The 16,119-nt window shown below is 28.1% G+C and overlaps 2 protein-coding genes across 4 annotated transcripts in view; one reads left to right on the plus strand and one right to left on the minus strand.

Annotated features, from left to right (window-relative positions):
- LOC105678453 (alpha-tocopherol transfer protein-like) overlaps positions 1–4,190 on the plus strand; it is a 23,907-nt gene extending 19,717 nt beyond the window's left edge. For both annotated transcript variants that reach the window (XM_012377812.2, XM_012377813.2), the window contains 4 exons: positions 1,972–2,145; positions 2,367–2,920; positions 3,122–3,272; positions 3,432–4,190. In XM_012377812.2, coding sequence (XP_012233235.1) covers positions 1,972–2,145; positions 2,367–2,920; positions 3,122–3,272; positions 3,432–3,463 — 911 coding nt within the window. In that variant the 3' untranslated portion in view covers positions 3,464–4,190. The remainder of the gene's footprint in view (positions 1–1,971; positions 2,146–2,366; positions 2,921–3,121; positions 3,273–3,431) is intronic.
- On the minus strand, positions 4,184–15,301 carry LOC105678454 (alpha-tocopherol transfer protein-like). 2 transcript variants are annotated; one of them, XM_012377814.2, is made up of 7 exons: positions 14,964–15,301; positions 10,035–10,291; positions 7,127–7,227; positions 5,824–6,069; positions 5,447–5,641; positions 5,157–5,331; positions 4,184–5,027 (listed from the first exon to the last, which is right to left on the minus strand). In XM_012377814.2, the coding sequence occupies exons 2-7, from the start codon at positions 10,273–10,275 to the stop codon at positions 4,987–4,989; spliced, it is 999 nt and encodes a 332-aa protein (XP_012233237.2). In that variant the 5' UTR covers positions 10,276–10,291; positions 14,964–15,301; the 3' UTR covers positions 4,184–4,986. The 2 variants fall into 2 exon arrangements, with proteins under 2 accessions (XP_012233237.2, XP_067215000.1); XM_067358899.1 differs by lacking the exon at positions 14,964–15,301 and adding an exon at positions 10,973–11,739.
- Between the last annotated feature and the right edge of the window lie 818 nt (positions 15,302–16,119).

A 16,119-nucleotide genomic window follows, 5' to 3' on the forward strand; every position in this document is an offset into this window, starting at 1 on the left:
TATATATATATACTCAGGCCTGCTTTATATATGGATCTCTAAGGATTTATAAAACAATTCTTTTTTTAAACATAAATTTATAAAAGCAATTCTTTTTCTAAACATAAAAAGAATAAAAGTCTAAAACAAAGGACATCCGAGTACACTCATTCAGAATGCGATAAGGTTCATGGCGTGTCATTAATGATAACTGCCTACTGCCATCCGCTTCATTCGCATTAATGATATTAGTATATTAAACAGTGGATATTAAATAGCGCGAATGCTAAAGGCGTAATTATTTTTTCAGACCACATATCCTTTGATTATTATGACGTTCCTAGTAGTAATTTACGAGTTTAATAAGATATTCCGAGAACTTGGTAAAAATAAGTATAAATTTATTTGCGGAAAAGCTTTACTTGTGACTACGAGTTTATATAATTAATATAATGTACTTTTATTGCACACATATAATAACTTTCAGCTGCACGAGTAAGAGAAAGCAGAAGTTTGGAAAAAGTCTCATATAAATTACTTCACAAATCTTATATAAATTATTTTACAATTTTTTAATTAATACACAAGTACGCGCTATGTGCACCATTTATTCTTTTAGTTACAAAAAGATATATTATAACTATATCTTTAATACTATAATTTTATACTGTTATTTATGTATTATACCACCATTATTGTCGCAAATTGCAACATTATATACAGCGTTACTTAACAAGTTCTGTTATTCAGATATAAAAATTAGTTCAATTTGTGATTAGGTTATTACATTAATGTATAGTGTAGGATAATTCAAAAAGAAATAATCGGACCGCATTTCGAGCGAGCATTTATATTAAATCGGTAGAATTGCGTTTTTGATAAAGTCCAGAAAGGATTTAAATAAAGAATTTAAAAGTGTATCAAGACTTAAAGAAAACACTTTGAATATTTTTTACATAACTTAAAAAAATATCTGCACTAACCGTAAGTCATATGAATTATGGGTAAAAATTTATGAATCTGTTTAAGCAAAAAACCTACGTCGTTTAGTTTCTCTTTTAAATGTACTACTAACTTTTTCAAGATATGAACTGTCAAAGTATACAATTTTCGCAATGACAACCGTTTAATAGCACGGAGTAGCATATATAACGCGTATCGAAATAATCAAAATTTTACATATGTTTTTTAAGAGTGGAAAATAAAAATTCACGATGTTTAAGTCATCAATTTCGATTCACATCGCTTATGTCGATTATATCATGATAATAGAAATGTATTATTATTCCGTAGATGTTTGCAGAGAATATTATAGCTGCAATTTATTATAGCGATCCTTTTGTAACGTCAAAACTTCGAAACGTTTTTCTTTCTTCTTCCTTTTAACGAAGAGAGGAGAGAAACGCTTCGAAGTATTTATAGCATCAAGTAGACCACAGCCTCCACAGCAGATAATAATGTATATATGGAACTTCCTTTACATTTCTAGCTTTTAAACTGTTTTCGTTAAAATTTTCAGTTCAGATGATAATTATGAATCATCAGATAGTCAAGGTGATGTAAATAACATGATTAACATACGTAACAATCGATGGAATAAATTTATTTAATTGTTTGGCATAAAAAAGTACATAGCTGACATGTAAAGTGTAAAAGTCAGATTTTATAAACTTGTCAAGGCGGTTTTTTATATTATTACATCACTTTAATAAACAGCGCTTGCGCATGTACACACATACATAAAATAACAAAAAAATATAATATAAAATAGTATACTATTAATATATAATTAGTATATAAAATATAATATAAAATAGTATACTATTAATATATAATAGTATACTATTCCAAATATAGTATAAAATAGTATATATAGCAATATTTGATGGAATTTTTAATATAATAAGAATAATAGAATAATTTTATATTGATTAAAAATATAATATAGGAACCTATACACATTATTTAATTCGAAACTTGCTTTTTTTTCAGGAATTTTATTGTCGGACCTCCATGAAGTACCGAAATTGAAAATCGGCGATTTCACGCTTGAGATCGAAGTAGGTCCTCCTTCTGCAGAAATACAAGAAGTAGCCAGAAAAGAACTCAGAGAAACTCCCGAAATTCAAAAGGAAGCAGTAGCACGCTTGAAAAAATTACTACAAGGTAGCGTATTAAATACTAACGGTTTAATAAATTATTATGCAAAGTATGAAATATAAAATACAACAGTATTGAATACATCTTGATCTTTGAAATACTCTATATATAAAAGAAGTTCTAATCTTTTAAGCGCTTAAAAAATGTCTTAAAATTCTTATGAACTTTTCTTTTTAACTTCTCGAATGTCTGTTAAGATCTAAAAAATTTTCTTCATGTTTCCAAAGCGGAATCTAGTTTGAAGACTCCGTTGGACAACGAAGCTTGGCTAATCAGGTTTCTAAGACCGTGCAAGTATTATCCCGAATCGGCGCGCGATCTCATCAAGCAATACTACAACTTCAAAGTAAAGCACTCAAGCATATACGCAACTCTAATGCCGAGCAAAGAGAAGAATATCTTCGAGCAAAATATTCTAACCGTGTTGCCTAATCGCGACCAACACGGCCGGCGTGTCCTAATAATCGAGCTTGGAAAGAAATGGAAGCACAACAAGTGTAGCCTTGACGAGGTCTACAAGGGATGCGTGCTGTTTCTGGAAGCGGCCATGCTGGAGCCGACCACGCAGATCGCTGGTGCGGTCGTTATCTTCGACATGGACGGTCTCACCCTGCAGCAAACGTGGCAGTTCACCCCGCCGTTTGCTAAGAGGATAGTCGACTTGCTTCAGGACGCGATGCCGTTGAGGGTCAAGAATATACACGTCATCAATCAACCTTATGTGTTCAACATAGTGTTCGCTATGTTCAAGCCTTTCCTGCAGGACAAGCTAAAGAATAGAGTGAGTTTGTGTGTTTGAGTATATATATATATATATATATATATATATATATATATTATATATATAAATTCCTTGCAAAAGACAATAGTAATAAGCATCCGCAAAATTAATTGTTTATCTATATTTTATTTGTGATGTTATTATTTATATGTTATATTGTATCTCATTCATTTATTTGCATCATCGATTTTTTCTCGTCAGATAATCTTTCACGGCACTGATCGAAAATCACTGTATCAGTATATTGCGCCAAAATGTTTGCCAATGCGTTACGGCGGTAGTGTGGAAATTGACTATGTTGAAGGATTTCAATGGTACGAATTATTAATCCTGTGTAACAAGGAATACGAGGGTAAGTGGGAAGAAAAACAATATCATGTATTATAATTATTTTATGATTAATGTTAATCAGATAATAATATTTATAATTTGAAAATTATTTAACGCGATAAAAATTTTTTAGATATTTATAATACAATTTGGTTCTCTAATTTTTTTTTCTCTGTTATAGCTATCAATTCGTATGGCTACAAAAAGAAGTAGCTCTTTCGTGGCTGATTTACCACAATATATAAAGCAGATATTCGAACTTTTATAATTGGGAATTAAATAGAAAATTTAATCTGCTGCGAAGCGTCGAATTAGTATCCATTACAATAATTGTGGATTATTTCTTTATTTTGTTCAAAACACATTGAATAATCTATATCTTTGTTTACTTTATAATTTTATCTATATGTTATTATGTAGCATTTTTACTTACGTTTCTTGTTCTCAAAAGTCTTGTTCTCAATAGACTTAGGATTGGGTCACAAGATACGACGTTGCAAGACAACGTTGCATCGCGTTGTTTTTTATTTTTTATTGCAAAAATTAAAAACAATTAAGTTAGTAATTAATAATCATTTAATTAATGATTAATAATTACTTGAAATTTATTTCACTCTCTTGTCCTTGTAATTATGTGATAAAAGTATTTTATAAGTATATACATTCCGCGTTGCTTTGAACATATTAAACATCAACATTCTTTAAGTAATTTCTAATTTAAATAGAAAATTTTATTTTTTACCACGTAAAAAATATGTCAACACATGGTGTTTTTGTGGTTTAGCGTCATACAGTCTTGCTATCTATTTAATATTTATGTACTTAAGTACTTAAGCGTTTGGTATAATTTTGATTTGAAGATCAATTTATGAGAAATGTTATTAACTTAATATATATTTAAGGACATATAGGTATGTAAATAAAATGTACATATCTGTCTTATGCGTATTATTTAATAATATTCAATTATACATCGATGAGAGCTTTGTAATTGCTTTTCCAAATCTTTTTCTACATGATTTTGAACATTACACTTTAAAAAAATATTAAAACAGTGATCCATGCAATTTATTTTATACTTCGTTTATCAATAAACAAAAAACTTCTGGAAAGATAAAATTCGTAAATAATTCTTCTGAAAAATTTTACAATCGAAATGTAAGTACAGAATTTTGGCCTTTTACATTCTCTTGTTGTAGGACTTAAAGATTTATAACAAAAGTAATTTATACGTCAGAGATTCTTCTACCTTTAGAACACAGAGATGTAAATAAGAATCATTTTGTATGCTTTTTAGATTCTACTTGTTTTCTAAAAAATTATTATTAAATAGAATTAAATATTGTAATATTTTAAGAATGAAAAAAGAACATAAAATATGTTGCGCGGGCCAAAATAAGTCTATTAGGTTCTAATTAATTCTAAGATCTTTGTATTATTCGGAGAATTAGAGACAGAAAGTGGATATATTCCTTAATATATTTTTTTTAATATTCCATATAATATATTGATGAATTTAAGTTTTCAAAACACCATTCTTTATGTATGTATGATTTGATAGAATAGTTCGCATCTTTCGGATGCACCCAACGATCGTGACAGCCGCGAAATGCATTTGCTTTTCCGAAAAACCAAATGCCAACGATTTGAGTAATTTTTCAGTGTAGCTTCACGCGTGGTAACTATAATGATGATCACGTTAACAACGACAACGTAACGGTTGAACAAGCAGTCGCTCATTTTTTAATGTCCGTTTTGTATCCGTATTGTTCAAGAACTAAAACAAGATACAATTTTGTCAATACTGATGCAAAATATATTAAATTTAAATAAAAATATAATTTAATTTAATGAATATTATTGAATATTATCAAAATAAATCGTCAAATACGTAGAGGATGATCACCTTCGAGAACGGGTTCAAATGAAAGACCATTCTGCCACAGTCTTACGTTCCATTCTTTATCCTCAGGCATATCAATTTCGCCTCCGTGTTTTTTAAGCAATGCATTTTTACCTATGATATCTATTAAAGTTTCCCAGTTTGTCCCGTGAAAAATAACTCGTTTGCGAAACTTCTCCTGCAACATTATATTGTAGAGATTTTATTTTAAAAGTCTAAATTTATAAGAAATTTTTATTATTATACAATTTGGTAATAATGAATTATGATTTGGTTTTCTCGTTGAATCTTACCTCTAAAAATGGTTTGAAAATTGCGAATGCCACATTGAAAATGAACGACTGATTTACAATGTGTACCGATTTTAAACGAAGGGGCAAACATTTTTGTACAAATTCCACCACCATTTTGCCAAAGCTCGGAGTAAGGTACGTTATTTGACTGAGTGACAAACCTTCGACGTCTATGATGACACGCGCACCTGCGATCTGAGAAACAAAAGACTTTGTTAGAGCTTCGCGCATTTTATCGCAGACCACTTTCATCGACCACCATAAATTTTTTGATTAATTTCGGGTTAATACAAAATATTCATCTCTTATTCTCTTTAACTACCAATTTATTTACAATTTACTTGAATTTCAAAAATCAATTTGTCCAAATTGCAAACCTGAGTTTTGACTTCCAACATAGTTATGATCAGAAGAAATAATATGCCTTTCCAGACATCTTCCACAGGATGTTCCTTTGGTTTCCATAGTCTCCCTCCTTCAACAATCATAATCCTGCTCCCGTCTTTAGCACGAATTGGCATCGGATATAATATACCGGAGCAAAGTGCTATTTTTTGTTTGCTGGGCAAGAAATCGACAAATATGCGCGAATATGTCTGGCGGTATCGATAAAATCGTTTTATCTGTTAAACAACAAAATTATTTCAACCATTTATTGTTGTTAGATTCATTATCAAACACTTTGACTGCTATGTCATCCGTATTTGGATGCGCAAGGACCCAACTTGAAGAGTGGAATTTCGCTATTTTTTATTTTATAAGACTCATGCTTGTTAGCTTGGCAATCAAAGTATCAATACAAAATGCTTCAAAACAATCGGATATTTTGCTCATCATCTTTAGTCTATTTAAGAACAAGTTGTTTTAACAAAATGTGGAAGAGCATTACTTATTAACGTATTTTGTCAATTTGTAATATTAAATATTATTGTAACTAAGATTTAAATTAATTTTTAAATTAAATTATTATTAATGCTTTCTCGAAATTGACTGAAATCGATTCTTTCTTTAGCTTACTGTCTGAAATTTGATTCATCAAAACTCTCATATATATTTGATTATTAATTATATAAAAATTTTAGTTGTTTTGATAAAAAAAGTTCTTGCAAAAAAATTATTCCTGAATCAAGAAGATTTATATAAAATATTTGCTGGGGACGTATTGTGTAAAATAAAACTGTCAAATTAATGTAATAAAATGTAATAAAACATATAAAATTAATCGTACATTAAATTATATATACAGGATTTCCCGTAATTTGCAAATCAAAATATTATAACATGAAAAATCTTAAAAACTAAATAAAAAAATTTTTTACGATTTTTTAATCCAAGCAATAGTTTTTGAAATATAAGGATTTAAAATTGGTCAATTAAACTGTAGTATAGTTAAGCAGTCGTTTATCCGTAAATAAACTCAGTAAGAGAACTCAGAGAACAAGTGATTGTTGTTGAACTATATAGTTTTATTGGCCAGAGTTTTAAATCCTTATATTTCAAAAACTATTTCTTGAATTGAAAAATCGTGAAAAACTTTCTTATTTTGTTTTTTGAGAACTTTAATATTACAATATCTGAATTGTGCAAGTTTCGGAACATTCTTTCTATATATATATATATTATTTAAAATAAAATTAATTATTAGTATTAATTATGTTTCTAAGAGATGTTTTGACTTACAAGAGCAAAAGCGCTTTCCGCATACCATTTGCTCGGCCGCAAGTATATTTGGTATATTTGTTCATCATATGGTTTATCATAATCTAATAAATCAGGTGATTCTAATAAAACAAGAAAAAATAAAATTAATTTCAACGTGTCACTGCCATTAAACATATTTTTCTTATTAAACGTTCCAAAAATATACGATCTTAATAATAATATTAAATGTAACAATAAAATTTATTACATCAATTTGTGTCACTTATTATTATACAGAAGAAAGCAATAAAGAAGTTACTAGAACAATGTAAAGAATATATACATAGAGTAACATTGAAAAGATGTTTAAAGTAATTCGTTATTATTTGCAACAAATAAAAAAATGAAATAAATTAAATGTTATTTTGTAAAGGAAACCCATCAATTTTATTCCATATAATATGAAAGAAGTATACAATAATTACAATAAACAACATAAAAAATGCTACAAATTTGTTTGGGCGCTCGGTAATAAATATTTTTAAAATATTGTCCATTAATAAACAATAATAAGTTGAAACAAAGTATTCGAAAATGCAATCAGAATATTTTTCAATTTATATTCAAAAATATATTTAACAGATTTCAAAAACTTTTGAGTTTCTGTGTCAATTCCAATAGATAACACTGCCAAAATATTTATCACTAAACGCCTAAACAGATTATAGTATTTTTTTAAAATATTTATTCTAATTATATAATTATTATATACTTTTTTTGTACTATATGTAAAAAAATTGACAAGTTTCTTCTACAAAACGATGTTTAGTTCATATTATTCTGCCTATTTGTTGCCAAGTTATAGCAATTTATTTAAGACATCTTTTTAATGGTCACCCTATATATAGTGGTTATAAAATATATGTGTTAGTGAATATAAAAGTACACTAAATAAAAAATGTTGAAAAATTAATTTTATTACTTATTTTTTTACTGGTACATATAAAATAATTTTGCTTTTTTTATAATTGCAAAACAAAACAATTTACAAACAATGTCGATTATCACGTAGAAGCTATCGTGAAAGATTCTTTTCAATCTCTTAAGTACATTTCAAAAGGTCAAAGATCCACGGAAATGATGACAATCCGGAATGGACAAGTACTTACGTCAGTGCAATTTATGCAATACCGTTTATCATATTATTAATCACAAGTTATCAAGTAATAATGTTAATTGTAAGTAATAATACAAAAATTAATAATACACTGAGAAAAATGGTTTTATTATCTTAATAAAACGTTTCTGGTTAAGCGTATTTTAATTAAACAAAACAGAATTTCTGGTTATCGTAACAAGATTATACATTTTATAACTACACCGTTTGGTTAACTTTACTATAAGGATCTGATTAAGTGTTTTCTTGTTGGATCTTCAAAACTTCTTGTTATATTTATATAAATCGCTACTCGCGGCGCAGTAGCAGTGTAACAAGTGCAGTCGGAGCAATCTCAACCGTCTCAACAGAGCTCGCTAAAAGTTTACGTCGCGTCATGGAATCCATTACGGAATATTGGTTACATCCGAAAAGTTTTATGATCACGTGGTGTTTGTTTTTTTTATGAAATATATGTATACCAGTGATGCGATGTTTTCTACCGGGCTTTCGGCTCCCGAATTAAAAAAAAAACAACACCTATCCAAACTCGTTTTTTAACTACAAAGTTGTGTTAACCTAACAAAAGGATACAGTAAAGTTAACAAGAAATTCTGGTAGATTTAAACAGGATAGAATTAATTAGAATTTTCTGGTAAATCCAAAAAAAAATTTGTTTCGTCCATTTTCGAAGAAACGGACTTGTAGAATCAACCAGAATTTCTTGTAACACAACAAAACTTTTTTTTCAGTGTACATACTATTTTTATTAAAATTAAAGAGAAAATTTTATCCGCAATTAATATTACAATTGCTAATTATCAGTTATTCAGTTATTAGTCATTTTATCGTATAAAAATTTGTGTTTTCTTAATAATAATTCTTGTTTAAATTTTTGCTCGTCGTTTTTGTCTCGGCGGAAACGTGATTTTATTGGAGATTATCACATATGTAAGCAACTTTCATTCTTACTCGATTCGCACGATTATGATTGAATTTATATAGAGTTTGTGTTGCTTGAATACTTTTGTTCTCATTAAGTTCACTATTGTATTATGCATGATAAATAATAAATTTTATTCGCCCAATTTTATCCTTATTTTGAAAAACACTAATTAACTAACATTCAATTCGTTGTTCATCGCTATTTTGACGTATTACGCAATTTTCTACAATAAAGTGGAATTAATCTATTTAGCTGAAAAAACATATTGCAGAGAGTACATTGTGCTTCATTAAGAATTTTGTAAAGGGGAAAGTCTTTTACTTGTCGCGACCTTACAAACTCATATTTTTTTTATGAATTATTTATTTTTATTTTCATTACAATTTGGAATCATAAATAACTTTATTTTTATTACACTGGCATTGTACGTTGTCTTAAATTCAACAAAAGTAATTTTTAGGAAACTTCTTGGAGAATTTTTTTTTTTTTAAACAAAGAAAATTTTCAAGATTTACGAAGATGAGCGAGAAGAAAATAATGAAGGAGTAGTATTAAAACTCTTTTTTTAAATAACAAACTATTTTTAGTTTTTTCCTTTGTCGATCTATAATATAGAAACCGATTGGAAAACGAAAACACAATGATGCGAAGAAAGAAAGTAATATCAAGAACATCAAGCAGACGAGTTCTCGGCGGTTTATCGTAGCGAGGAACTGGTTCAGTGCATTCATACAACTGCATCGACTGCGTTTCTCGTTTACGCCTCGCTTCTTTAGAGACAAATCAGTTTTGCCGAGATAAAAGTGAGAACTATTGTTTTTTTGATATGATTGATTTTTCGCTACCTGCAATCAACTTTGCCAATTCTTTGTGGCCCTTGGCGACGTTTTCCGGCGTCTCTCGCAATTCCTCTTGTGCCTTCTGAAGGAAAAACTCGTCGAGATCATCATCAAGCTCAAACTTTAGTTCATGTTCACCAAACATTAGAAATTCTATTTTATTTGCCTCCCGATAATCAAAAACCTTTTTAACACAATCTTTTAAAGCACCATCCATCTTGGTTGCAGATGAGGACATTATATTCATCAATTACAATAAATACCTATTAAATAAAATTGCAGATTATCGGAGGAAATAACAAAATTGCGAACAAATAATATTTCGTTTCGAATATACACACGCTTCGCACGTGATGTCAATGTTGCAAACTGCACTTCTACATAGAAACGGAATAATTCACAAATTTCGAAAGCGAATCGAAATCAAAATCAAACTTCTTATTTTGCATATTCTGTGATCTGCATCATTCAATAATGTACATGTCGATCAAATTTTCAAAATTACGGAAGTTTAATCACTTGTACGTTTGCGTAAAATACGCACGAATCTAACATAAATTAGAATTTCTCAAGTGAGTTAGGATACCGCTATTAATAGAGAATACTGTCGCGCTTGATTCAAATTATTTGTTTCAACTTATTAAAATTACAGAACTATTTTTTTTCCAAAGTAATTAATTTTTTAATAAAGAAATTAAAATAATTATGCAATATAATATATAAGGTGTCCCACATCAACCACACCACACGATAATGGCACATTTTTGAGATTATTTTGGGATGCATTTAAAGTTAACCATTTAGGTTTCTCCGAATTTACGCGTTCACGACACGGTGCAGGAAAAATGCAGGTCAATAATGAGAATACTCTCAGATACTGCCGATTTGTTTTTTTCTACATAATTCTATTTTTATATTTAATAAGTTTATTAGCGTATACATACCTCATTTACTACTATTTTAATGCTACTTTTTCTGGCTGCTTCTCTATCGTATATGGCGCATTAATCAAAAATTATCATCTCGGTGTCCTAACTTTTACTTGAGGAACTCTAACATGAACAAAGTGCAATGCACCGTTGAATACGTACTGGAACTGCGTGCTGCAAGAATCTCGCAGAGAGATAACGGTCTGAGGAATTTTATAACAGAGGTTCCCAAATCCTCTTCTTTCTCTTTTTATATTTAGAAAACTCTGGCACTGTTTTGCCTTTTTGTCAACTCGGGGAATAAATATTTTTATTTATTACAAAAAAAAATAAAATAAGTATTTAGATTTTTTTATTAAATATAGAAAACGTTTCGAATTAACAGAATCAGTATAACCACTTTGTCCAATTCACTTTTTGAAAAATTTGAAAAAATTAATTAGCATTTAATAATAAAAAATGCTATTACTTTTATAGCAATAATATTTTAATAAAATTATTACATTTTCTATTTTTTTATAATATTACCTATCAAAATGCCAATAATAAATTGCAAATTATGAGTTTGAATTTATGAGCACTCCATTTTAAATCACATCCTCCCACTTCCGTGGGTCAAACTTGTATATAAGATAATATAAGATAATATTCGCTTATCACACTACACAGCTATTACAAAGTGCAATATTATCTTATTTATTTATTTTAAGAATTTGAATTGTATTTATTAATATCAATAAATTTTTATTTTTGTTTTGTAAAACACATTTGCAAGAAATTTAAAATAATCTTATGATTTTCTCATCTTATATTTATGATTTGCTTATCTTAACAAAAAGAAATTCATTAATTAAATAAACTTCCGAAAAGATTGTTTTTTAGTTTGTTGTAAACAAATTTAAACAAACACTTGTTTACAAAAACAATTATTATTAGAATAATATTTTTAGCTAATAATATTATTAGCAAATTAAATATACGAAAAAGTTAGTTTTAGCAAGCACAAAATTTTCAAAAATATTTTGCCTAATGACGTCATTAACTCGCTAAGCTGATTTGCTCGCTGCAATAGCACATGTGAAATAAGTACTTATGTATATGGCTTGCAAAAAGTGTTTTTCTTAGATTCCAAAACCTGTACATTATTACAAGATTATCTATTCATAAAGTAATTTATCTATGATATTGTTGCGCCTGTGCTTTTTCACTGCTGATGCTGCGTGCAGTCAGCTGAGAGACCAATCGATAATATCGATAAAGAGATCGATAATATCGATCGGTCGTTCAACTGTTCAAGAAGCTGTTTCTTAGCAGCTGAAATATTATAAACAATCTCCATGATAATTTTGTTTAGACGTCACTATGGTAGTTTGTAAATAAACTATGAGACGTCAGATTTTCGGGTGCTGTCTGCTCGGGCGGACGTGTGCGACGGCTCCGATATTTTAATTGTATTCTCGGTTACTAATTGTCAAGTTCTGTGTTATTTATTAAAGTGTTCTTTGTTATTTGAAGTGTTGTGTTGTATTTCCTTGATTTCGCGAGTTCCGTTGACGTGTGCGTGAAATATCGTTCCGCGAGCGCAACAATATTAAGTATAAAATATTGTGACGTGAGCGTAGAAATATAAAAATAGCAGCGATGTTGGGACAAATTTACACGCGTATAACATACACATTAAATTTCAAATATGCAAAAATTAAATTTCAATTTCAATTTAATTGCAGAATCTCAGACAAGAAAAAATTTTAAAAATACTCAATTCCAGTAAAACCTTGCATTGAACATGTGATTTCAAATGTTAAAAGTTAATATTAACGAGATATAGTAACTTTAACATTTTACATTATGAGTACCTAAAGACGCCGATAATATAAAATAAGCGTTTTTATCAAGCTCCTAAAAATAACAATAAAAAGGTTAATAATTCAAGTCTAAAAAAATTTAATTTGACAAACTTTAATTACCCAGTGAGAAATACAGGTTAAAAAAACGTCTATTAAATGTTTATGGACGTTTATACGCGTCTAATATACGTCTTTTTGATCTGTCATGTCTCATTAGAACATTTCTAGCATCAAAAATTAAAAGATTTAATATAAAAAGTAATAATTAAATTTTTACTATAGTACAGCATCGAGTGTATTACACAATATACTGGAAGATAAATCTTATAAAAATTAAATAAAAAACATTATATAATAATTTATATCATGCGAGATAAATACGCATTTCAGAATTCGAATCATTAGAACAATATGTACTTGCATTAATATTCTACTGTAATGCATCTATTATTGCATAATTAAACATTTTATTAAAGCATCTAACATACAATCATATGTTGTCATGAGAACTTTCATTGAAGTTGTTAAAGATCTGATATAAATGTAATCTAATGGTTTCATCGCTTATATTGAATGCAATTGTAAGTTTTTTAATTGCACAATTAATTTCGAATTTACTTCGATTGCTATTGGTATTTATTCAATTAGTCATCCCTTAAAAAAATTTACTTTTTAAAATTAAAAAAAAAAATAACTTAAAAAAACTTTTTGATTTACTATAGATCTTTTCAAAAAATTGGAAGAGTAAATTTGAACACTTTAAAATAGGATTAAAATAGGATTTATTCTTCAAAAACTTTTAAAAATTTCTTTAATAAGTGAAAAAGTGTTCTTCAATTATTTTTTAAAAGTTTTATACAGTAAATTTTTCTAATATTAATATTAATGAATACAAATGTGTAATACAAGGTTAACTACAAATTACCTGCAGGTTAATTCCAAGTTCTTTTTACTTGTTTATTACTTCTGTATTACACATCTGTTTAGTGCTAATAAATGTGCAATGTGAATAATTTGTTCCACAATTTTTCCTCATTCAATTCTCTGAGCATTGCAGTATTTACATCTTTAAGTCTTAGATGATTTCAAGGACTAAAACTTAAGAAACTTTGAGGCTTTGAAGTTACTTTAAACAAACTTTTACTTACTTTTACGCCAACTTTAAGTTACTAAACACCACCATTAAGTTACTTTACATAAACTTTTAAATACTTTTCATGAACTTTATGTCTTCAATAACTAAAGAAGCAAAAACTCAAGAATATTTTTAAATCTCTGAAATAACTTAAACAAAACTTAAAAATTTTTATAGTTACTTAAAAGAACTTTTCAAATTTTTAAAGTTACTAAACAAAACTTTAATAAACTTTAGGCCAGTCTAAAGGAAATTTTCCAAAAGAATTATTCAGAAATATGTCTCTGACCGGAAAATATCTTTCAGGAATTTATCCTCTGATGCAAATTTTTGAAACCAACTCCAAGCTATTTTTTATTGTATTGTCTTCAAATGTAGAACAAATTTCCACTTGTTTGTAGATGCAGAAGTTATTTTGGTTACAAAAGAACAATTGACGAAAGGCAGAATTATGCTTTTTGCTCGAAAAGAGCAAATGTAATATATAATTATATTTTTTTCCGAATAGACATATAATAGCTCAGAAAATAGCTCAGAAGCTGGAAAAATTAAAATATGTACCAAAGTATATATTAATAATATGTATTTTACACATGTGTGTATATTCCTATTTTTTAAATGTATTGTATTATATAAAATTAAATAAATTTTTATCTCAAATTTGATCGCATTATTGATTGTTTAAAGTAAGAAGTTACGTTATTTTATAAAATATGTTCAAATAAATAATTAAATATATATATCTTCCAATTGAAAGAAAACTGAAATACGTAATCAACTTCATCTTCGGTAATAAACAATGCTTACCTACCTAGATAATTAAAGATTTATTTTATTAACTGCGCTTTCTTATACTTTCTACTATCAAACAAACGAATCGCTGTCTATTCTTAAAGCGTGAATAAAAGAGAGATAAGAGAAATAATATACATACGTTTATCATTGATGAACAAAGATCAACGTGCTAAGAAACCATATGCGTCATACAGTTCACATAATGTATCTAAATATTTATCAAACTTACCTAAATGATTCACAGAGATCTCGACGATCAAAGAACCGATCACACGATTATTGAATTTTTACGCGTCATAAAATCACGTATCTTTTATTATAAAACTTTTTTAAAGCAATTTTCAACACTGATAAAAGTAGAATTGCTCGCCGATGATCATAGGTCAAAAAACGTCTTTCACTGTTTCTTTTGTTTTCTTTCAGATAAGTTTTAGTAAGTGCGCACTATGGACAATGCAAATTGTAAAATAAGAAAAAAAAGTGAGAAATCTTTCTGAATAGACTGACCAGGTCAGTAGTACCGATATGCTCGAACGACTGGTAAGAACTACATCCTGGTAGCGCGATCAAGACAGTCACTACCGTTTTCCCCACTTTTACATAAGTATGACATTGCGAAATTTAGAATTATTTGAATTAAATATTATTATACAATACTACATAAGACCACGTTGTTTATGTAGTGTGGAAAAATACAAAGCCACAACCAATAGAACTATATAACTACTTAAAGGAATTTTTGTATGTTTATTTTTCTGTAAAATTTTGTTATGATTCAAATTCAAGAGCTCAGGCTTTGATTAAGAAAAAATTATAATTTTTATTACAATTTTTAAGAAAAAATTACAATAGCACGGAAATAATTTGTATTAGTTTAATAGACAACTTACTTTCGCGTTTCATGCAATATCATTCGGACCGTATCACAATTTACTATAATACAATTCATTATAGAATAATATCGGATATCAGACACTGAGATTATGATAACAAATTTAGAGAGACTGTTAACATTAAAACCTTTGGAATCAAAGAATTTTTCTAATAGAAAATACTGAACGTGCACGTACTTGTTTAATTTTTTATTGTTAGATTAAATCCTGATATCGCCAAATCTGTATGAGAAAAAAAACAAAATTTGTTTAAAATAAAACTTCAAAGAGCGAAAATGAAAAAAGGAATTTGTCTTATCTACAGATAAAACAAAACACGTCGTTTGGAGGAAGTGCCTTCTTTGTAAAAAAGAAAATTTTTTGTAAGAAATGTAACTAATAATTAACGTTGATAATATTAATTTTATTTTTTTAACTTTTATGTAAATCTATACTCTTCAAAAAAATTAAAGGATTATTTGACTTTTGATTACACTGTTATAAATTTATGTA

Source organism: Linepithema humile, chromosome 7, assembly GCF_040581485.1.
Source record: "Linepithema humile isolate Giens D197 chromosome 7, Lhum_UNIL_v1.0, whole genome shotgun sequence".
NCBI classification, from domain to species: Eukaryota; Metazoa; Arthropoda; class Insecta; order Hymenoptera; family Formicidae; genus Linepithema; species Linepithema humile.